General features: G+C 35.2%; 1 protein-coding gene across 7 annotated transcripts in view; it reads left to right on the forward strand.

Annotated features, from left to right (window-relative positions):
• Positions 1-24401, forward strand: part of LOC114878246 (segmentation protein cap'n'collar) — an 88867-nt gene that overhangs the window by 36803 nt on the left and 27663 nt on the right. For all 7 annotated transcript variants that reach the window (XM_029191831.2, XM_029191833.2, XM_029191829.2 and 4 more), the window contains 2 exons: positions 11248-11558; positions 12511-12711. In XM_029191831.2, the coding sequence (XP_029047664.2) occupies positions 11248-11558; positions 12511-12711 (512 nt within the window). The remainder of the gene's footprint in view (positions 1-11247; positions 11559-12510; positions 12712-24401) is intronic.

Genomic DNA, 24401 nt, shown 5'->3' on the forward strand with positions numbered 1-24401 from the left:
TGAAAAAGAATGCAAAGCCGAACAGTAAATAAAGAAAAAGTCGGGGAAAGCTTTTGCTTGAGAACTGTGTTGATTTAGGATAGATATGTATCAGACCAGGTTGAGATGAGGTCGGCCTGTCACTTGAAGTACCATTAGCCCTTCTAGACACTCTCTTCAGCCGACCTTCAACCTGTCATTATTGCATCAAGTCACTTTTTTTTCTTCATTCAGCTTTTGTGAAAAGTTCTTTTTAAGGATGAAATTCTTCAGCAGGTATTCATTGTTGCATCTTCCAGAAGCCAGTCTTCAGGTCAGTTTTATCATTTCGTTCAGCCTTCTGAGAAAACCTTGAATTAACCCCTCAATTAACATCAGAGTTTGATAAAAGAGTATGAAAATTAAAGAAAAAAGATTCAACATTTCGACATTGTTAAGGTAGTATGAGGTGTTTTCTTAATGGAATAAATTTTTTCTAATAAAATATAGAAAACTTGAAATTAGAAAAGAAAATACAATAAGAGGAATTTGTTTTATCGAGTGACTTTGAATATGGAATAAAAATTGGACTACGAACGTTAATAAGAGAAATTGTATGACATGCATTCTGGTAAATCTACTGGTTAGACCATCAAAGAAACGAAAGTTTTCTGATCCACATAGAAGGTAGTATAAAGCTACTGATCGACTAATTCGAAATGTGTTTCGTCATGGAATGGGTCACTGTGCCACAGGGTCTCTCGAAGGAATTCGTGCATCATGACAACTTGCAACAAGTATTGCTAAAATCACTGTTGACGATTTAATGAAATCTCGGTTACAGGCGTGGAAGATTTCTTTCAGAGTATCCTACAGAAGGAGCATGTCAAGAGCTATTAAAATAAACAATGATTGTAATGATATACGAGTTAATTCAGCTCAGTCTTAACAGGTGTAGCATTTTTCTTCTGAAAAATCATCCTAAATGGATTAATATCCATTTATGTAACGTTATTTATCTGTAGAAAAATTAATACGAATTGTATATTAAAAATGCCAAATTTATTTGATGCAAAATTTAATCGAACAATTTGCATACCTAGTTCTCTGAGCTTCTGACTTCTGATAGAACATAGTCACTGAACTCACCTTGCTACGTTACGATTCAGTTTCTTTACAAACACAGCCGTTGTTTTTCTTTTTTTTTTGAAGTGATAGGCTAAGGAAGGGCAAAAAAATGCACCTTCTAAGCATGACTGGATTACCGTTGCTCTGGTCGTGAAACGCGTGGCCGACGAAAAGTGCAAGCTAGACAGAAGAGCGAACGTCATAGTATGAGGTAGCAACAATGCTCATTGACTGCCAACTTGACATCCAGGATGACTTGTGTATAAGAGGTGTTAACTAGGTTTTTGACCCCATTTTCAGAAATCCTTTACATAGGTGCATTTCACAGGAAGCCTGAGCTTCCATCTGTTGCATTCTAAACAGAATCTTTCGATGCAGTCGTGATTTTTCCTGTTTTCGAGTTTTATTTATGTAATCCGATGATTTCGATGATTGCTTTGAGGACTTTTGCAGTATTTGAGAATTAAATGAGAAAAATTTTTTTTAATTCATAATTTTTTACTTTAGGTAATGTTTCCTGCTTTCCCTACTCGTTACTTTCTCTACGGAAAAAGTGTACCTAATTAACGTAAAAATAAATTCGATAAAGTTATGGAATAATAATTGTACAACGTTCAAGGTTTATTTATCAGTGGTATAGAGAGAAGGTTATCTTTAAATCGGCGGTCGTATACAATTACATAAGTGCGTCAGGAAAATAAAAGACGAAAAAAGGCTGTTATAAATGTTAGTTATGCAAGCAGAAAAAAATGATCGAACATTACGTGTATGTAATACAAAAGCAAGGAAAGGATTACTTATGAGTACTAATTAAAAATAGTATTTTATACGATAGCTTAAAATTATATGCATTTGTACATTCTGTATAACTACATAATTATAACATGTTAATACGTGCAAATGATTTCTGTGAGTTGATAAGACTCTTGTCATATCGTCAACCTGTACTTACGTGCATGCATACCGAAATGTCATTACGATAAAGAGATATGAAAAATATTAATATCTGTAAGGTTGGAGAAGCTTGTTTCTCTTTGCAGATTTCATAGGAATACTTCGAGAATTTTGAAACTTCAAAATTCGCAAATTTTCTAAAATTCCAAATATCCAGAAATCTAAAATCTTTGAATTTCAAAATCCTCTTGTAAAATCTTACTGGCCAATCATTTTAAGCGTCGCGTTAGATGGATTAATAGCAACCACCTAATAATAACTAGGAAATTGATACAACATTAAACCTGAAGAAATTGAAAAGGTTTGTATCGTAGCTGGAGGTTAATTCAATTTTCGAACACAAGTTTCGGGTGGAAATCACGTGCTCGTTTTGCAAAGAAACGAAAGAAAAAGTCGAATAGCACGATTGTATCTATCAGTCGGTACCACGGGACGAGCCGCAATGTTAGAAAAGCACAAGTTCATGCAGCCACTATTATTTACCGCATGCAGAGGGTGTCCTAGACTTCGTTCTTCTACGAAGGTTCCAGCAGATCGAGCACGCATTGTTACGTTATACTTTTGTCAGCGATCGCATTTCGCTTATCCATAATAGTTCACCATGGGATACAATGATTTGCACTTATTGATTAATAAATCAATGTTCCGGAACTGTACTTACCATTCACCGCTAGTATTTTTTCGATGTAAACGACTTGGGGATTAGCTACATACATAATTAAGAGCATCTCGATGTAATGTACACTATATTTTATATATATCAAATGATAATTCGTTAAAAAATAAAAAAATTAAATACTTTTTCAAACATCATCTTTTGAGGTGAAATGTAAATATCAAATCTTAAGAAGCAAAATAGGAAAGTTAGAAATTTTCAAAAGATTTCGAAACCTACTGATTAATTTTAAAGAGGAAATAAAGTCTTATTTCTTAATGCATTAACATGGGGGGAACATTGACGAGAGACATGCATATATTAATTGCAGAAGTGATTAAATTGAAACATCGTACAACTCTATTTTGAATAATTGCAATTAATACTCTGCCTTAGAGTGCGTTCATTTATTTTAATTTTTATTCTTTTGCAAAAGCTTTTGAATTAGATAACAGACAGGTTCAACATATTCTAAATTAGTTTCTTATTACTTTGTAGAAACTTTCACATTGATTGGCAGCCTGTATTTAAAATTGTTATTTTTATAAAACTATAGAAGTATATTAGATTCTCTTTGATCGTCTACAATTTCTAAGTAATGTATGCGATCGTTATTATTCTCGGACGGACTTTGTCGGTGATAATTACAAAATTAATCTGATATGTTCCAAGATTCTTCGACAGTGTCCGAATAAGAGTGACGACACAGGAATAAAGGGTATCGATAGAACAGGCATTTGACAGGATTTAGATAGCATCTTAACAGCAGTGGTTTACAGCCTTTATCGTCTGTCGAAGCTAACCTACTGGTTACCACTGAGAATTGCTAGTCACCGTCACGACTAACAAAATATATTTCTAAGTATGCATGAGAAATAATATCATTTACAAAATAATTGCACTATTTACGAACTGGTTTTATCGTGATAACGTAGTGTCCATAATTTTTCCATGATAATGTTTAGCGAGTGGCATAATTTTTCTAAATATTCTGTTGGAAATTATAATTAAAAACTTAATCTACCTAATTTATAAACACATAATTGTATGCACATTTGATATTCTTGCTATAAAACTCAAATTATTAATATAACGGATATCAGTATGCCTATAAATTAAATAGATGTAAATTTTTAATTATAGTTTCCAACACAATTATTTAATAAAATTTTCAAATTTCTTATAATGTTGGAATTAAACGAAATATAAATTTATTTAATGATATTATTGTCTTGCGATATAATTCTGTTTCCTTTGAAATTAAATGATAAGTGTAAGTCGAATGGTGTCTATTTCAAAATGTACCTCTGTGGCAAGATATCCCGTCCAGATATAGATTTTCGCAAGGGTAGATCGTACGAAGGACAATGACTCGAAGCTATATATTCTAGTAAGATGCACCCTGGCTAAGCTGGTACGCGGGAATGTCGGCCGATCAAGACCCGGTATACGCTGGTTCGTTCACAGTGGGGAGCCCGGAGAATGGCATTATGGGTAGAAACCTTCCCTCCCTTCTCTCCAGACCTCCAGCGCGCATTGTCTGGCAGCCATATTGGCATAACAGCCAACCCCGACGTGATTGGTCCGTTTTTTAACGGAGAACCTGTCTCTCGGCACAATACTTGTCCTGGCTATGGTTAGGCAATGCCTTGCTACGCGATAGACTATCAGTCGACTCCATGCTGTGCCTGCATCAAAATCATCCGCCAGTACAGGCTGTTATGACTCTCCTCGATATTGGACCGTATAACGTAGCGACCATGATGATCGCGTTACCATGAAAAAAAATCCGTTCGAAAATTTCTCTCCAGTCGATTTTCGTGACTACACCGCTCAGTGTATTGGGACATCCTGGCTCACAGGTCCTTCGATCCTGACCACTTCCGTTTGGATGTTAATTAAAAGCCTCTCGACACGTGTAATGAACATTGGTACTGTTTCTGAAAAGTGCGACCGTATGGTGTAAGGTGTTTAATCTTTGGTGGATAGGCTTCTTCTGTACTCCTCTTTGTGACGGTGACCAGTGCGACGCTCATGAAGGACTTCAGTTCAGTGACTTTAATGTAAAACTGCGATGTACCGTGATCTCTTTCGTTGGTCGCACTGTGGATTAATCGCGTTTAGGATTGCATTCCATAAGGTACGTTTATCGAATGTCTTTAATATGGTAGCGATGTGATCGAGTAGTTGCGTAACAAGTAGGCGCGTTTGAACAATCATCTGTCATAATTACAGGCCCGACGACAGCTGTCGTGAATTCTATTGAGGATTCATTGCACCTCGTTGCGGATTATTACGGATTGGAAGTTTAGGTAGCGTTGTTTTCGATCTTCTGTTCAACTAATAAAATAGTCATTTGTGTAGGAAAGCTTCGAATGGTTCTTGAACTTTAGCGACGGCAGTGAATTAAAATTGTGGCTCTCTTTACGGTCCGCCGTTCGAGGGTTTGGTACTAAATTTTCGTACATCTTCATCTTTAAACTTCCCATTCAAATTTAAACGGTTGTTTTTTCAAATAAGCTTTTTCAAACGGTGAATGTATTATTGATTAGATCGTTCGCAAAACATTTCACGTGCACCAACCCTAAAAATGCCTTAAAACCCAGCAGACTAAAGTAGTGTCCAGTCAATTAATTCTCCCAAACGAGCGTCGATGAAACGTGCTGACACCGGTCAACGCGAACAATTAACGATTTAACCAAGAACGAATGCCTAGAATGATGACTTAAACCCATTTATGGTCGGTACCAGGTGACTTGGACCGACTCGTTGATACATTCGGTAGGGAAACGTTGAAAATGAGACGTCAAAGGACGCTCGGAAGCGTGTCGGTATCGTCCATTGGCACCCTTCTGTCGAGGGCTGCGAAATAAGATTCGGCTGGATATATTTGTCATCGGTAGGATAGGACAATCGTGCTGGCGCATTCATAAGGTAGGATTGTTCGCTGTTGTATCGAAACGATTCGTGTACGAGCCGATAGGAAATGGATAGCATTAAGAAGAGGGCACGGAACGTTTGGTACCTTTTTTTTCGGCACCGTAGGGGCCGCTGGTCCAAAAATTTTGTCGAGTAACGCAGGAATTATTATCCGACGAACGGCGAGGGACGACGCGACGGGACAGAGGAGGAGCTGGAACGAAGAGAAAATGATCGTTAGACGCGCGCGAAATGTGAGAAATGATCTGTCGACGTTCCCGTGGTCGTGGAAAAAGCCGACCGCGAGTTCAAAGAAACCGTGGAATTGGTGAAGACTTGAGAACCACACGCCATTAGACGCACCGTGATCGAGCAAATTCCCCTTGCGCCGGATTTAAACGGGAAAAAGATTCATCCCCGAAAGACGCGTCCAACCATTCGACTCGGCTCTCGTAATATTAAATGTACACCGACTTCTCAAATGTTCATTTTCATTGGAATTTTAAATACATACCTAGTCATTTCTCGATAGAATTTGAAATTGTCGGTTTTTATATATATAGAATACACAATTCTTCGTCAATTTAATACCAGGTTTAATTAAGTTTGCAAAAATGTGACATTGGCACTTCTTGAACGAATCCACAGATTTTGCATGAAAACGTAGCAGTACAGTTTCCGGCAGCGATGACCGTAGCGAAAGAATTTAAAACAGCTTATCTACATTACAATGGTAGATAAATAATCAATTAAAAAGTCAAAATACTGTGAACCAACTAAAACTGCATTTACCGTAATTGGTTCTTTCAACAGGAGTTATGTAAAAAGATAAAATCAGAAATGCAAAATCAATCTTTCTTCACTTTAACTGTTTCAAACTTGCACAAACAACTCCAGTCTATAATTAATTACAAACTTTCATGGGAACAACCCGAATCTAATATCGCGCATTGGCCGTAAATTACAGTTATTACTACAGAAAAACAATAACATGTACAACGTTTTACCCAACTTTCTATATATACTTGGTAATGATATTAATGAAAATTTTTACCAAACACTTGCGGTGTTTATAACATTTCAAAACAACTATCGGTCATTTTCATTCGAGTTATACTGTGAATCTAGTATTTTTAATGCTTTATGGAATTTGAAAAAGCTCATTGTACAGTCTGTTGAAGGTAGTGCCTGAAGTTCTGAAATTACAGTCGGCCATTATCGTGCGGTCAGGCCCGCATTTGGGCCAGACAATGGCTGCCACTACTCGTTAATCTAATAGCCATCCGAAAGGTGCGATCTTCCTTCTCAAGGCACCGCACTCATGACCAGCAGAAGAACCAAAAGTCTCTTCTTCTTTCGCCGGGTCGTCCGTTGTTCGGTTTTAACCGACCCGTCTGTCGTTCAGTTTAGTCGACCTGTTCGCATTCGACCAGCCTTCGAAGAATTGTTATTTTATGAGATTATTATCTCTAATAACATCACGTTCGAAAAAGAAAAAAGATGATTTCATTCGTCGAAATTTCTATGCTCGCCGCAACTTCCTTTTTCCTTCGTGCATGAAAATTGGATTAATTAGTGAAAAGTACCTCGTTGCTTGTTCTACTGTATCGAAGGAATTTCATTTGCAACTTGTATGCGGTAAAGTGAGATTTGCCATAATCTAGCAATTTTTACTTTCTTAAGAAATCGAATTTAATTGTTTTTAAGGCTTTCATTGCTACTTTGGTGATCAGTGACTTACATTGAGTAAGAATTTAATTCAGTCAATTAATTAAGAAACTGAAACAGTAAGATGATTTTCCATACCATTAAAATCACACTAGTAACACTGTCCAACAAATTTTAACTTTTCTTTTGTGTTCCAAATCCCCACTATGTGATTCTTATAGTGTTTTGTACCCTGGTTACGAATCTGCAAACCGTTTTACTCCTATACGTACAGTTTGTGAGAAATTTGATTTCGAAAAAGAAATATATTTTTTAGATTTAAACAATTTACACTACATGATTCTGTAGACTTTCCTGAATACAACGATACCTAATTTTAATATATTATAAATGTTTAAGTATATTTAAACGATCATTGAACGCGGAGGGCCCCGATTTAGCGCCAATTTTTTAAGATATTTTTCAATTTATCTGAAAAAGTAGAGGTCCAGCGTAAAATCGAATTATACCACGCGATAGAGCAGATTTTTATATTGAAAATACATCCGGAGAAAGTTGCAACGTCGATATTTTTATCAAACCAGGAAGCAAAATAGCTTCGCATGAGACGAAGTACCAACAGTGGTGCTTCGCGTCATGACGGTTGCTCGGCGTTCCGCCTAATGCAGTTGCTTTAAGCGGTAATATAAACTGGACGTGGAGCACCACTGTCGGTACTTCGTTTCATGCGAAGCTATCTCGCTTTCTGGCTTGATAAAAAAATCGACATTGCAACTTTCTCCGGGTGGTTTTTCAAAATAAAAATCTACTCTATCGCGTGGTATAATTCGATTTCACGCTGAACCTCTACTTTTTCAGATAAATTGAAAAATCGGTGCCAAATCGGGGTCGTTAAAACATACTTAAACATTTATAATGTATTAAAGATAGGTATCGTTGTATTCAAGAAAGTCTACATAATTTTTTAGTGTATATAGAATTTCAATATCTTTTGAAAATTTGTTGTTGTTTTTTTTTTTCAAAAACTGTACGTATGGGAGCAAAACAGTTTGCAGATTCGTAATCAGCGCACAAAACACTATAAGAATCATCTAGTGGGGATCACAAAAGAAAAGTTCAAATTTGTTGGACAGTGTAATCAGAGTTAACCATAGAGATACTATAGTTTTCATAAAGCTTGAGACTTGAAATTGATGTGCCATTAATAAGACGCTTTTATGTCAGACAAACAATATTCTTTTATACATTCACGTTTTCATCATTTTGTGTAATACACCCCCACAATTTTAGGGCAAAATTTAGAGAAAAAATTTAAGCTGGATGAGTATTTGAAAAATGTTATTGATTTTTAAGAAGATAGGTATAAATAAATTTTAATGGAATGGGTTGTTTTAACCTCTGCAGTCATTTTAGCGTTAATCTCTCGAATCTCTCTTTCGTTCAATATCTACCAAAAATGGCCTATTTCTACCATCCTTCTTCCTGCCGAAACGTGTTCGGCGCCGAATTGAAAGAGCTCGCCCGATAAATAATGATAGAAAGTTATACGCGTTGCGTGTTTCGAAGGGTGGATGTAGAAAGCAAACGTTCTTGCGGACGTATCCGGAGCGTGCGTAAGGGATGATGTAGGGTAGAAACGGGGACGCGCGATTGGCCGTGGGGCGGGAACATTCAGGGGTTGTTCAAACCAGCAGGTGGATCTTCAACAACACCCCTTTGTCCCTCAATTAGTTACGTTTTTTCCTTTCCTGTCCCTCCTTCGAAATTTTACCTGTCCGTCGGTCGCAGTCGGTCCTCGAGTCTTCGAACGGATGATTTTTCGTCGAGTCACAGTGAATCCGGTTTTAGTTGAATCGCCGTGGAATGATTTTTATTTTCATTTTTTTTTTAAGTCTTTTTTTTATTGTACACGAGTTAGAACATCGTATTGCGAGTGAACAAAGTGCCAGATGGATTTTTGTTAGAAATTTTGTGCATTGAAGATTTGTAAATGTGTTGATATGGTTTTGTTCAGTGAATTTTATCGGTGATATTTTGTAAAATTTTATTAAAAAGTGTCGTAATTTTTATTTTAGTGTAATATGCTGCGTGTTTGAAGTCAGTTTTTATGATGTTTCATTATGTTTCGGTTTATAAAAATCATTTGATCAAAATGTAAATGAAAGTAAAATAACGTGCGATGTGGATTGAAAAATACAATATCAGGCATTATGTAAGTTTATGTTCTATTTATAATCTTTTGTTTAGTCAACTTTGTTTTAAATGATGATCCGACGGCGATGATCAGGAGGAGTGTCGTAGATCCCAGTGAAATTATATTGTATGCTGTTTTCTTCTTTTTTCTTTACGATTCCATGTTATTTAATTTTATTTAGAATAAATTTCAATTCTTAAAGGGGCCCCAGAAATCGTAATTCGGTCCAGTAATTACTGTATGTGATACATCGCGCTTCAAAATGACTATAATCATCATTGAATATTAATTATAGATTAAGACAAACTATAATTTATCGCTACTTAATATTCAAAGTGCATAATGCAATCTCGCAATCTTAAAGAATGCAATCTCGCAAGCTATTAACCTTTCAACCCTTTCGCAGAATCTAACTGAAAAGCGATCAAAACAATATTTTTTTATAAAAACGGAATACATTGATTAAAGTGTTTTTTTTTTTTTTTTTAATCTATTAAGAAGGAAGCAGTAAAATAATACGACTTTTGTACATAAGATCACTTATTCTGATTGCAGCCGTTATCTCATTGTGAATAATTTTATTTTACGATCTTATTTTCATGATAGATTCTACTATCAATACTAGACTTACGTTGTATTATAAAAATAACTTTATACTTTCGTGTAATAATAATTGAAGAACCTAGCCCATCACTGAAAAAGATCTTACAATTAGTTACACCAGTAATAATAACTCAAATGAGTACTAATTAATCGAGTAGTTATCAAAAATCTCCTATTCTTGCACGTTCTGGATAGCATCTAAATTGAACCGAAACACCACCTGGATATCTTTTGAAGACAGCCTTATCTTGAATTTCGTAATGACTGAATTATCAAATTTTTTGCAAGAACATGTTTTGTATCCGCTGCGATTTTCCGCACTACTTTTTAGCACAAAATTCATTTCCCGTTGTCTCATATCCGCAATAGTTCTCTCTTTTCTCTTAAATCGTCTCGTTTTGCACAGATGGTAAAAGAACGTCAGTTTGCCATGTGAGGAAGAATAATCAAGAAATCACAGAAGAAACTAAATTCAGTTCCGGCGTTTGCTTATCACATCGCTTTTGACAGTTGGACAAAAAATTACAATAAAAGAAATACTATACTTCAAAGGTCATCATACGTAATTGCTGATAATATTAATAATTAATGATTTATACATAAAATCCTCCAATTTTTTGATCGTACCTCGTAGATCAAGATTTAAAGCAAAGAACTACAGTGTTATTATATAAGTAGATCAATCAAGCATAAACGGAAATTGTTTTGTAGCAGTCAAACATAAAAGTGTACGTTGTTGCAATGATTTAGCAAAATTAATGAGTATGTTTAGACTCGCTGTGCACAATTCGTTTCGCCGTGCGATCGTCTTGTTAATAGCTAACATGATGCGAGAGTAACCAGTGCATGGTGTCATTGTGCAACGTGTTATCATTAAGTATTTAACAAAACGGGTAATTAAAACCATGCGAAATTTTGTAAAAGTTGTGCACTTACATTCAGGTTTTCTTTTTTTTTCATGATTACGGAGAATTATATTTCATTAACATTTGGCTTTTTACATTATTTTCTTGATAAATTTGAGATTAATAATAAGAGAAGAAAGAGAATAAGCTGTAGTGGATAGGAAAAATACGAAAGTTTATTTAATTTAACCACTTTTATTTCATTCCCTTTGTTAAATTAAACGAAACTGAATACTATTAAAATTACTGTTCGTCTGTTACAGGTGAATATATTCTCAAATCTACCAATCAAGGGGAAAGCGGAAATAGCGCTGCCGAAGAAGACGATCAGCTTCTCGCGGACGCGTCGTTGGACTTAAACAATCATCCCTTAGCTGGATTAACCGATGATTCTCTGGGATTAACCGATACCTTAGAGCTCGAAAATGATTTTCCCTCGGACTTACTCGGAGGTGGCCTCTTAGGAAGTGCTGCTGTAGATGGTCTTCTGAACAACGATACCTTGGGTCTTCCCGACGGATTCAGTCTCGAGGAGGCGCTTCAACTCGTTGGCCTCGATGAGGCTCAATCAGAGGTTTGTACCATACTTTGTGATCCTTGCCAATTTTTGTTTTATATTAGGATTGTAGATATTTTTCAGAAATATGATTAAAATTGTCGTCTTCTGAACATACTATATACTTTGATAACAGCAAACTTCATAGAATCTGCAATTAATAAAATAAAATTTAAAATCAACAATCTTTGAAATAAACATTTTTGAGTATAGGCCTATTGTATTGTTATTAAATATAATTTGGTAATTCATATTTAAAAAAAGAAAATCTTATTGGCAAAAAACGCGATTATTAGACCTGCTGGAAACAATAAATTGAGAAGTTATACAGAACAAAATCAATTCTCATCTTAGATTACTCGTTTCCTATTCAATAATCCAATAATAATTTGATTTGAATCATTATCATCGACAAATATTCATTAAAACGACAAATATTCATTAAAGTTTATTACATGGACATTAACTGAGGCTAAGAAAAAAATCATAAATAATCATTGATTAGAAATCAAGTTTCTATAAAGTTTGCTATCCTGTTTATATATATTTGTTAATTATTCATACTGGACATATTTTTAATTATCCATCACCAAAATGAACAACATATTCGTAACTTAGAAGTTTCAAAAAATTAAAAATATTATGTAAAATATAATTAAAGAAAACTAAATAGATTTACATAAAATAAATTCGAATTAACGTTATTAGGTTTAATTCAAAATTATACTTCATTATTACTCAATACACCAATGCCCAAGGATTAAATTTATCGTATCTCATAAAATTTTCAGTTATGATAATAAAACGTTTCAATTAGCAAATTAACTCCACATTTACGATGAAAAACTAATCAATTCAAACCGGTGTTCTCTCACGGCAAATCGAGTTAAGCACATCCGTTTGCTTCCCGAATGGCCGTCTTCAACGAAAACATGACATCGGCCTCATAATGTGAAAGCTACTTAAATAGGAAACGAAGTCGGAAGTAAAGAAGAAGAAGAAAGAAGACGCCGTCGCGGAATCCGCGAGTGCGAAAGAGGAAACGGCCATTACTAGCTCGAGCACCGTCGAAGTATCAAAGTCACCAAGGTGCGAGGATCCTGAAACCGGCGACATGATTCACACACCGCAATTCCATCATCCCCATCACCCGCACCATCGTTCCTTCCAGGTAAGTAAATTATTTTACTCCATATTGTTTTAAGGTTTATATTCTGAAATTTAAAAATTTTAATTTCACAACTTTAAAATTTAGAAATTTGGATTTTAGAACTTTGAAATTCAATTAAAACAGAAAAGGCAGGAAATTAATTTTTATGGATCTAATATTTTCATATTTACACATTTGGATTCACATATGTTTTCCAAACATAAAATTATAATGCACTTGAAATACTTTTCATATTCAATAGAATTTTTATACCATTTGATTTTAATACCTGTTTTCTAAATTAAATAAATTGATTCTTGAATTCATATTATTAACGCGAACAAACATCCACGATGCACGACTTCTGCGTCTGTTTAATGCGTTCGCCTTGATTTGCTTCGACGTGCTTAAATTACCTACATATAAATATGCAAAGTGTTTTTACAAACTCGTTATCGATGTAACATACGCTGTCGTACGTAACTGCGGGCAAAGCTAGCTTTTATTAGAAACCGGGAACAAACGTTTATTACACTTCAAAATACAGGTAGGTTTCTTATTAGATCTGAAGTACGTAGCATTAGAAGAAATGGTCGGGTCTAAAGGATTCATTAGTAACTTTTCCAAATCATATTTTCTCTATTAATAAATACTATTATCGTTTGTAATTTTAATCATAAACTATTATTTTTGCTGTTGAACATTCAGGATCGGTATAGACATACAAAATTTTCAACGAAATAACAAATTTCTAATAATTGGATCCGAATAACCCTTTCCTCTTTTTACTGTTAATTATAAAGCACGTGTAATTATTTCGAAATCTACTATTAATAGGTCGAATATTTCAAGTATCTCTCTTTCTTTCAACAACTTAATAAAAAAATGGTTAATTATGGAATTCATTAGATTACAGTATTTACCAGTTCCAAGTAAAATATTATGCCCAATAAATGATCGAAATAATATGGAATCCGGTTTAATAGCAGCACTAGTTAGTTATGTTACTAATTACTAATTAGACTTTCATAGGAAAAATGACGATATAGGAGAAGCAGAAATTCTCAAAATCTGAATTTTGAAGATAATAATACCAAAAGTAATTTAGAAAGAAAATAATGTTACTTTTATTTAGCGTGTATACGCAGGTAGTGAGAGGCCACAGACCTATAATATACAAGCCTCTCTCCCCTAAATCAACATTCTCCCCGGGGTCGCCAAGAGGGAAGGATGGGGACCTGGGACATCCCCATTTTTTGGGGAAGTTTAATTTGATCGCGAATGTACTTATATCGTATAAAGTTGAATGACCTTTAAATAAAAGACTGAATAAAAAATTCATGATTTTCGAGTAATTTCGTGTTAGCTATTAACAGCTTTTACTAAATGATATTTATAAAAAAAAGTTTTGAATTTCTTAATAAAGGGTTAATTGCTCTTTCTGCCTCCCAAGCCTCCCAGTTGTACTTCTCATTAAAACTCTTTTCAAAATTCGGATAAAGTGAAGATAAATAAATATAGTGATAATTATGATGAAATTCTTGATCATTTATTATTATCCAAGATAATTGATAGATTTTAAAATATTTTGTTAATACCACGTATTTACGACCAGCATTTACTCAAGTTATTTTCGAAACTGGTTCCATAAAAAGCATTGAAATTAATCAAATGAGAAAACCGGTGGCGTAAATGTCGCTTAAAAGAGAAACGCCGCGACGGGTGCACAGAAGGAGAAACAGTTGTTTGGGTAATTGAGGTTGCACTATATTTTCCAACTTCTACCACATTTCTTTGAGCCTACTGACATACATAAGATGTGTATAGTGTCCGAGATAGCATCTCTTAATGCAACAAACGTTCGCCGTATAGAGCAACTTCAAGACATCATCATACATGTTGCTAAAATAAACATTTCCCTAGATTCACAACTCACGAGGAATATGTACCTACTTCTCAACTGGCTGACTCAGATTTTAATGAACTTTTGCAGGTTGATAGATTACGTTATTACAGACATCCTTATACACAGAGTTCGACTAATAACACAAATACCTGACATAATTTTTAATAATAACATGAACCTCTTTACCTAATAACCACAAAAGAATCACAAAAAATTCCTTGATCTCTCCCTAGGCAACTCATCATCTCTTCATGAATAACAAATGATTCAAAGAATAAATAAAGTCGAAATTTACACTATTAGAAATTTAAAAATTAATTTACAAATTAACACTACTTCGTACAATCGCGACTCCGCTGTAACATGATCTGTCAACAAGAAAAATCTCATTAAAATCCGACTGGTACACTTAAGAAATTCTCTTTACGAGTCGGTCTAGTTGGGAAGCTTTCCTTGTTAGAGATTTTTTTTCACTTCACATCCTCCGCGAGAATCATCTGCGGCGAGAAGTGACGTCGTTAAACGAGAGAATGATCGTGACAATGACCTACCGGGATAGTCCTCGACGGCCACTGAGACATAGACGTGATGCAATGCGTACGTGCACCGAGTGGTTGCATACACGTGGTGAAATACACCTGAAAAGTTCCGCCAATCGGAGACGCCTCGGATCCCTACCATAATCCTTGCCGAGTGCGATTATGATCGCGTTGTACTCCTGGCAACGCGTTCGCGGCAAACACTCGTGGACGACACGCGGCCCGAGATAAACGCTAAGGAAAATCAAAGTCACTGATAAGCTTCGTCCCGTTAAGCGCACGAAACGTGTTTGTGATCCACGAAAAAAGAGAGAAAAAAAAAAAAGAAATAGTGCGACATTCCGACTAATTTGATTTAACCCTTTTAGTGCTAAATACTTTTGACAAATGAACGGTGGGTACGCGGAGTTCATTTTCATTGAAATTTTAATTAAACAAAAATTAAGGTAATTTAGTGATCTCTAGTGATTGAACTGTTTCAATTTTTGGACGATTGAATACGTTCGTAGCATTTAAAGTGTTGTGTATTCTTTTTTTATTGGTGATAAAAAAAATAAGAGTGCTTAGTTCTTTTTTTAAGCTGTTTTGCATGATAATGGTGTTTTTTGGTTGGATGAGAAATAACATTTGGACCTTGATAAGGACTATAATAGTTGGAATGTTATTTTGTTTTATTTTAAATTTATTTCTTCTATAAGAAATAATTTATCATTAAGAATAAATAGAAATTGTGAAGATACTTGTAACTTGTACATACAATTATCTGACTTGATAGAATTTTTGTCTTAATTATCATTTACAGAAGATTTTGTCTTCATTATCATTTACAGATTATTGACATTTCAATACGCACTTCTAGATGTACAAAATTCAAAGAATTGATTGTAGTAATCAATGTACGCAATTATCTGATTATACAACAATGCTAACAAGGCTCTCATCAAGGGTCCCCACGATGTTAATCCTCTTTCGAATGAAAAACACCACTGATATTTAAGATTGTCACTGTCTCAAAAAAAATCGACAGATTTAGGACTCAGTATATACCATCTGAGTGTTAAGCACTCTTACTTTTGAAAGGATTAATATATAACTACCGTTTCGGGGTACATTCCTACACTATCTGTTTACATTTCTCAAACAGTGAAAACGATTCTGAAGTGTATGCTGTTCGTTTGTGTACTCGATTTTGATAATCTTGATGTTACGTGAACAACTGATTCCATGATACTTAACACGCTATCAGTCATGGTTGCGTGAAATGATGTAAAACCTTGAAGAGGAATATCTGCCTAACGCGATGGATATCATTCCTGTCGTCCCACTTACTTTACTTATTGTCACGGTCTTCTGAAAATTTGGAACTGTCAAAAGAACAAATGGTTTTTTGATCGCAAGAAACATACACACACATGAATGACGTCCAGCAGTTTGTGTTTAAATCTCATCAACAAACCATCGAACAATATCAAGTTAATTCAGAATGTTGGAATCTGGTAGTGGACGAAGGTCTTCTTCAGGTAGATATATTTTATACGTTGCTCTTTTTTTTCAAGCTAAATAATTATACAACTTTTACGAGTATAGTGGTGTAATTGTTGTACTACTTGTCTCACAATTAGAAAAATTTAGTGACACACATATTGAGCGATAGAATTTTCATAATATTCTTTGAGGAATTTCACTGGTGTAACTGAGGGATTAGGGAGGGAACTAGTCCCCTCATTATTATAGGATTCTAATGTTTTAAAATTTTGCAAAATCGAATACAGTATTGAATTTCATTGGTGTAACTGAGGAATTAGGGAATGGTACTAGGAGGGATTAGGGAAGGAACTGGTTCCCTCACTATTCTAAGATTCTAATGTTTTAAAATTTTGCAAAATCAAATACAGTAATGAATTTCATTTGTGTAACTGAGGGATTAGGGAATGGTACTAGGAGGGATTAAGGAAGGAACTCGTCCCCTCACTATTCTAAGATTCTAATGTTTTAAAATTTTGCGAAATCGAATACAGTATCGAGTATTGTAGGCTTCCCCAAGAAAAATGGTATTGAATCCTCCCCCGTGGACATATCCACGGGTTTACGGGCACCCATCCCACCCTCTAAGTGGCCATAGGGAGAATGACGACGTAAGGCCGAGTCCTGTCTCAAGTTAAAAATTCTTAAAAGTAATCCTTGAAAATTTTCCAAAGATTCTCGAAAATCAGAGTAGCTGATATTGAAAATATCTTGTTTGTACGTTGTCTATTTGAAATTCGTTTTCGTAACACACAAGCATACCCAAGACGATGTTGCGACCTTGCCTGTAGTATAGAAGTGTGTAAAGGCGGTGATTACGACGGTCGCGAACATGTAATATCCAGTACAGAACGTCCGCAGCACTTTCAATACGTAATGAGTCAGGCTAAATTAATACGTATATATCCACTGTCGGGACCTTTGACTAAAAGAAGGATGTACTGTGCGTATTGTGGCAGGGTATTACGCAAGAAAACACGGTGTCGCCGCTTGCAAACCATATCATTTTTGGAACTCTTCTCTCACGCGACTGTCCTATTAACACTGACCTCACTCACCTATAATTGCTACGTGTTACCGTATACTAAGATATAAGATGACACATGTAATACAGTCTTACGGTAGCAGGTACATGTTATATCTTCACGTACACTACCTCGCAAAAGTATTTAACCATCGTTAAAACAATATTCGTTTGTTATAACAACAAAATACAATATTACACAATTAATCTAAAATATTTACATTTTCATGTATTGGGTCGTCCTATAAATTCGTGTCGTTTTTAGCATTGATATTTAGAATACAATTTATAATTTCATTTTATTTGTGATTCTTCGCCAGAATATCTAGTTCTAGAATGAAATTATTATTTAACCTAATATACATAAGAAAATTTCACTAATTTTTATGAAACTACATACAAGAATTTTTTGCTCTCTAAACTTCAAAGTTAAGTTGATGGGCAAGTAATTTTGAGTCGTAGTGTATCGTCAAATTTTATTCTTTGCGAAGATTCTCAGAGAGATCCTTGAAGTTCTGCCTTCTGGCTACCATCTTCAGATTTTTATTATTCTGTTTCTTAGTACACTACATAATTTCTTCTGCAATTAGTTATCACGTATAATTAAAAAACAAGAAGTATTAAATTTTTTATTCTTACCCTGAAGCTCAACGAATAATGATTAGATGAATAATAATCTTCATTTAAATTGACATTAGTTGTAATCAAGGATTGTAATGTAATATGTTACATCTCTATCAACAATTTAATATGATGTTTGCTTCTTCAAAATATATCAATACTTTTCTAATCCACTACATAATTGCATAAATATCCCCTGTCTACTTATAAAATATCTGCTGCGATTTCTTCTGACAGAGTTTCTATAATTTCTTTTTCCTCTTCGGGTAGCAACCTAACCGCAGGGCGAATGTCCTGTAAGAATTGTAGGTATCAACCATCAGGGGTTCGACAGGTACTTGGTGGTTTTTCAAGAGAAATATTTCGGTGTTCGACAGTAAAAGGGTAAAAGTTAGTGGTCACAGTTTTGACAGAAAAAGGACCTCCCAGAGATTTCAGTCATAATTAAGTAGACATTTCTTACGACTTACAATGGATTATCCTATAGGAGCTACCATTGTCTTCTTTGTACTAGAATCGCCTCAAGACTGGCGCTCATCACTAGTTTCTTATCTTCCGGTTCGACGTTTCTGCACAAGAACCGAATATTCTGAAACCCAGTACACGCTTGGATGTAATATTTTGGACATAGTTTCGTAACAATTTGTCAATAGCTTCAGACAGTTCAGAAATTTTATATCGGAGCAATATATTAGATTATTTCATATCAAATGATGTATTTTAAAATAAAATAAAAGTTTCAGTGAAGAGGGTACTAAAACACGTTGCAATTGTATGAAATAATATTGCAAAAAGTAATTAGCAAATTCTTGATGCAATTTAATCAGTTTCAATAAAGAATAATTAAAAATAAAATAGTTAGTGTAATGCTCACGAATAACGAGTGGGAATCACAAGAAATAGCTTTAAGAGTTCCGCATCAGTAATGAGAAAATGAGCTTGAGTGCATCAGAATGCAATAGTAATTGCAGTTGCAACGCTTACCCTGCAGGGTGATAGAAGCAGTCACTGTATATAAATGTAAAACAATTTAAACGTCCCTGCATCAAGAAATTGAAAAGATAAATATTCACACGTTTGAAGATATGGTATATTACACGATTTTACTTTTTACTAATAATAATTCACTCTTAACGAGAAGGTTGATAATGGAAAAAATTTGTATTCTTTGATCGACTTTAAAATAGATACAATGGAAATTTTCGTATGGTAATTAAGAATAAAAATAGCTCCGATAAAAAGTTCTCATTATAAATAAAATATAACGAGAAAAATTATTTTATTCGTGCTGGAATATTGAGATCCGAATCTTGGGGGAGGGAGACGGTAGCGAAAGGATTAATCAGAAGCTCATAGTATCCCCGTCGTTCTCGATATTCTATAGGGTTATCCAAATTGAGTGTCACATCTTCAAATTGAAATAGAACCCAAAGTATGTGATTTTTTTATGGTTTCTTTATTTTAACACAAAGTCTACTGTATGACATTAATTATTATCAAAGACAATATTATATAAAAATCCTCCTCCGCTTTTTTCACGAACCTGATGCGTTTCACCCAATTTTTCATTATATTTTCACACAATTGGAATTCAATTTCATCAATAGCGTCTTTCGATTATTTGCGTAAACTTCACTTTCTGTAAACCCCATAAAAAAATCTAATGGTATTAAATCATCCGATCTTGGTGGCAATTGGTGTCTCCTCCTCGTGAAAAATTACTCATTCGTTAAATTTGGTCAAATGTATCAAGCTCGCAAAAAACAAGCGGGGAAGGACTGTTAAATTTGTTTTTCATAATTAATGTCATAAAATAGACTTTGTATTAAAATAAAGTAACCATAGAAAAATCAAATACCTTGTGTTTCATTTCAATTTGAAGATGTGACACTCAATTTGGATAACCCTATATTATGCTACAAATTGAAACAAACGTATAGAAAGCATAATGAAAGAAGCATATGACCTTTGGCCATGATTGACGGACCTCTTTGCAGAAGGATCTATGCTAAACCCGGACCGGTAGCGTGGTTATTTGCTATGCTACTCGGACATTTACTTAGAACCTTGAGTGGCTTAGAAGAACCCTTCAAGTATTCTTGGTCTTTCCATAATATTTACACGTAACATCGAGTTACGATTGCCGAGAGAGGAAAAGAAAGCGGCGCAGAGATGGAGATGGAATAAGATAAAGGAAGAGAAAGAGGAAGATCGTGAGAGAGGGCGATCCGAGCCTAACCGCGATCTTGAAGATAGAGAGGCGTGTAGGTTGGATCGCGAGCGTAGAGAGTCGTAAGATGAAATTAATAAGAGAAACGAGGTATGTAATATGGAAATGAGAAGACGAGAGAGAAAGACAAAGAGCGACCAATGAGCATTAGGATGCACTTGTGGCGATACTTGAACAAGTTGGCGCGAGTGCGCCACGGTAACCTATGCCAGCGTGCATTAATCTGATGACTATCTGAATGAATCATAATTAATATCTTGGCCCATTAGCCATGAGAGTGTACCACCGGCCATTGGTAATGCGCATGCTTTCTCTGCGTGTTGTTAATTACTTGTATTTTGTCGATAGCATACTTCGTACTGGAAATTACAGGATTCGGTTAACTATAACTATGATCATCCTCAGTTTTTTATTCATTTTTTATTTACCTAATAGTAAAATCACCTAACATTGCTTGGGTATCTCATTATGAGATACAGAATATTTGTGGAATTAATTTATAGGTTAGGATTGGATTCGATTGGCTGTTAGGTCATATCTCCTTTTTTTTTTTTGATCGTTAAAGATGATCTATGATTTCTTTAGGTATAGAGGGTTAATGATTAATAGGCAGAAGTTTAGTATGGTGACAACGCCTTACAGAGGTATGACATATAGTTATGAAGAGTGAGTCGAGGGGAGTAAAAATCCGAAATAATTATTTTGAGGAAATGAACGGTTTGTGAGATATTTGCAAAAAACTGCTACTACTCGGAATCTTACGTATTCGTGTACGTCCCTGGCAGCGGATGTGCTGGCGTAGTGCGACCGCTTATGTACTGCTTTATTACTATATCTACACTGATCTACATTAGATATAATGTAATATACATTTAATAAAAGTATCATTAGGGTTAGGATTAGGTTAGCCCCCTGGGCGTTGTCACCATACTAAACCGCCGCCGATTAATACAATGATGATTCGAATGCTTTCAAACGTCTTTTACATGAAACACACTTCAAAAAGATATTTTCCGCTTCGTCCATCAGCAGGGCAGAAACGATGATCTTTTCTTCAAAGAACGAACAATTCCATTTCGCTACGAAACTTTTTCACGTTTTTCGTATGTCGCGACGATTTTACAAGGAAATTCCAGTTTTTAGCGAATTCTTAACGCGCATTTGTATCTATGCAAGACGATCGAGCAATTTTCCCGAAGAACCAAGAAACGCTACGGGACATCACAGTCCGTTCCGTTCGTCATATTCCAAGCAGCTGCTGGACTTATGCACTGTGAAATGCATAATGCGTGCCGGTATGGGCTATCTAAGATGTGTGAAACGAATTTTCCTGTTTGTGCAATCATCAAGATTCTCCATAAGTCTAAAGATATTTTCCAGATACGGTATCCATAGAACTATAAATAGAATTAATACGATTTCTATCCATCAATTACTTTCTAAGTAATTCCTAATCTAGATGTGGTTTAAATCAGTATATAACGACTTATAGTTATAACAAAATTTAATTGTAATATTTTTTTTTCTTTTTCTTGGAATTGAGGAACGAACTATGTAAATGTGAACGTGTGTATAACTAATATAAACAGCTTGAAATATGAAAGGAAATGATGGATATGTGGGAGACAAAATATTTTTTTTTATAGGCTCTAAAGTGCGAGGGGTCAAATCCCTGTGCTTCAATATTTTGATTCACAACTTTCGTGACAGAAACGAGCTTTATTGGCAGTCACGTACGAAAACATGAGCTGATGTGACAGAGTAAAAAGTAGGTAAGCGATCGAGGATCGAAAAGAATGTTAGGTTCAGGGGTGAATCCAGATGGGAGTTCTAAGATGATTGAGTTATAAAATCTTGAAAAAATTAACTTATATTGTAAAATAAAATTTTAGTAGGTATTTTTTTCAATAACATAAATCACGTAATCGCATATATAATGTGATTGATTGATCATTATTTTAGACTTGAATCGAGGACCTTGCAGCTGGAGGGATACAATTTTCACGAAATTCAAGTAAATTAGAAAAAAAATGCTTATAATAACAGCGTTTTGACTTCGCATTAAAAGGAGAACACGCTGTTGAAGGGTTAAAGAAAGATCCTCGAAAAATGTAAAAGTTAATAGAAACGATACTTGCCGAAGGTGCAACAACCGGCTGATAGACTTAGCAGCGATCTCCAGAACTTGCACAAATACCATGAGAAATTGTTTAAGCACCGTGAACTGGCGTCTGGTGTGCGCGTCAAATTCTCTTCGCCATTCTTGGAAACGGTATAAGTACCGGCAACTGTCCTTTTTCTTTTTTTTCTGCTTCGCATTGGCTCAATCATGAGCGTTACATCGAAACGGAACGAGCGTAAAGCCGAGCGCCATTAGAAATCCGCGCGCTCAGTACGGGACAAATCGTCACGGAACAAACACGTCGTCCTATATTTCGTAGCCTACAGCCGACAGATGCGCTGACAAGCGAGAATCACCTTAAAGGCGTCCTGCTCGACAGATTGCACTGGCAACTGATTGATGCACCCGAACAACAATCGCGTCGGATTCGTGCTACGCCAGCTTCCTCATTCATCTTCTTCTTGCAGCCAAATGCATTAGCGACAATACCACCGTGCATTAAGCGCCACTGGCCACTACCGCACTTACGCGTTCCAACAATTGCTCGACCTTCCGTGCCAATGAACCTTTTACAGATACTTTACTCTGCATAACTATATCATTTTACGATCAGTTATGCTGGTTTAAACACCTTGATTACCGAGCTATGAAAATGGACAATTGCTGTAAGTCACATTGAAGCTCTAATTCTTAAGGGGGGCAATACAATTGGAAGCCATAAATTTGCAAGGTTTTGCGGAATTTTTTTGAACAGGAAGAAATAGTCGTACATTTTTGAAACTTTTGCATTTATTAACATGTATATTAAGGAAGAAAATCATATTTTTTTTTATCTTTAATTTTAAAAAATGGCCGTCTTATTGATATGATAGTCGAACAGGTCCGCGCGGGAGGTGGAGATCGGCGTGTCGTGTAGCGCCCGTTCTATCCTTCTCAAACATTGGAAACAGAAATAACTTGTTACTTATACCCATAGAGAATTGGAAGATTTACATGCGTTTGGATAAAATGTTCATTTTTTAGAGGTTTTCTTGTGTAGTTTTTCAATATTTTTTACAATAAAAAAGTACTTTTTACACAAACAATTAGGTTTAGCGACAAGGTAATAGTGTTCTGAAGCTGTGATAAAAATTTCAGAAAGATCGGTTGAATAGTTTTTGAGTTACATTTCCCGCCAATTCTAAAAGTCATGTTTCGAGAAAAACGCGTTTAAAGTTTTGCTTGGCCACAGCAATGCTCAAGAGGCGTGTCACGCTCGGAGGCTATAGCTTCAAAAATACTTCGAATTTCTTTTTCAAATTTTGGGATGATATTCTTGACATATTGAACTAACAATTTATGCAAAAAAAAAATTTGCATTTTTTAAAAGTTCTAATTGTATTGCCCCCCTTAAGACATAGGAATAGTTAAGGAGTGATCTGGGTATACTTCCGAAAGGCCCCATCACCCCAGGACAACCAAACTTCGGATTTATAGTAATTGAGGGACGAGAAATCGAATGAGACCATTTTCAGAACTGGCAAATAAACCGTTCTTAGGGTTAGGGTTAGGGTTAGGTAAGTCATTTTGCGCAAAAGTGCGTTCTTTTCGAGATAATAGGAAGGTCCAACACTTTTCGAATACTCTGTATGAAATATACTTACATTCGGCCTGAAAATCAGACTGTGAGGTAGTGGGGCTGCGCAATCGCGGGTATACTTCCGAAAGGCCCCATCACCCCAGGACAACCAAACTTCGGATTTACA

Source organism: Osmia bicornis, chromosome 9 (assembly GCF_907164935.1).
Source record: "Osmia bicornis bicornis chromosome 9, iOsmBic2.1, whole genome shotgun sequence".
Lineage (NCBI taxonomy): Eukaryota > Metazoa > Arthropoda > Insecta > Hymenoptera > Megachilidae > Osmia > Osmia bicornis.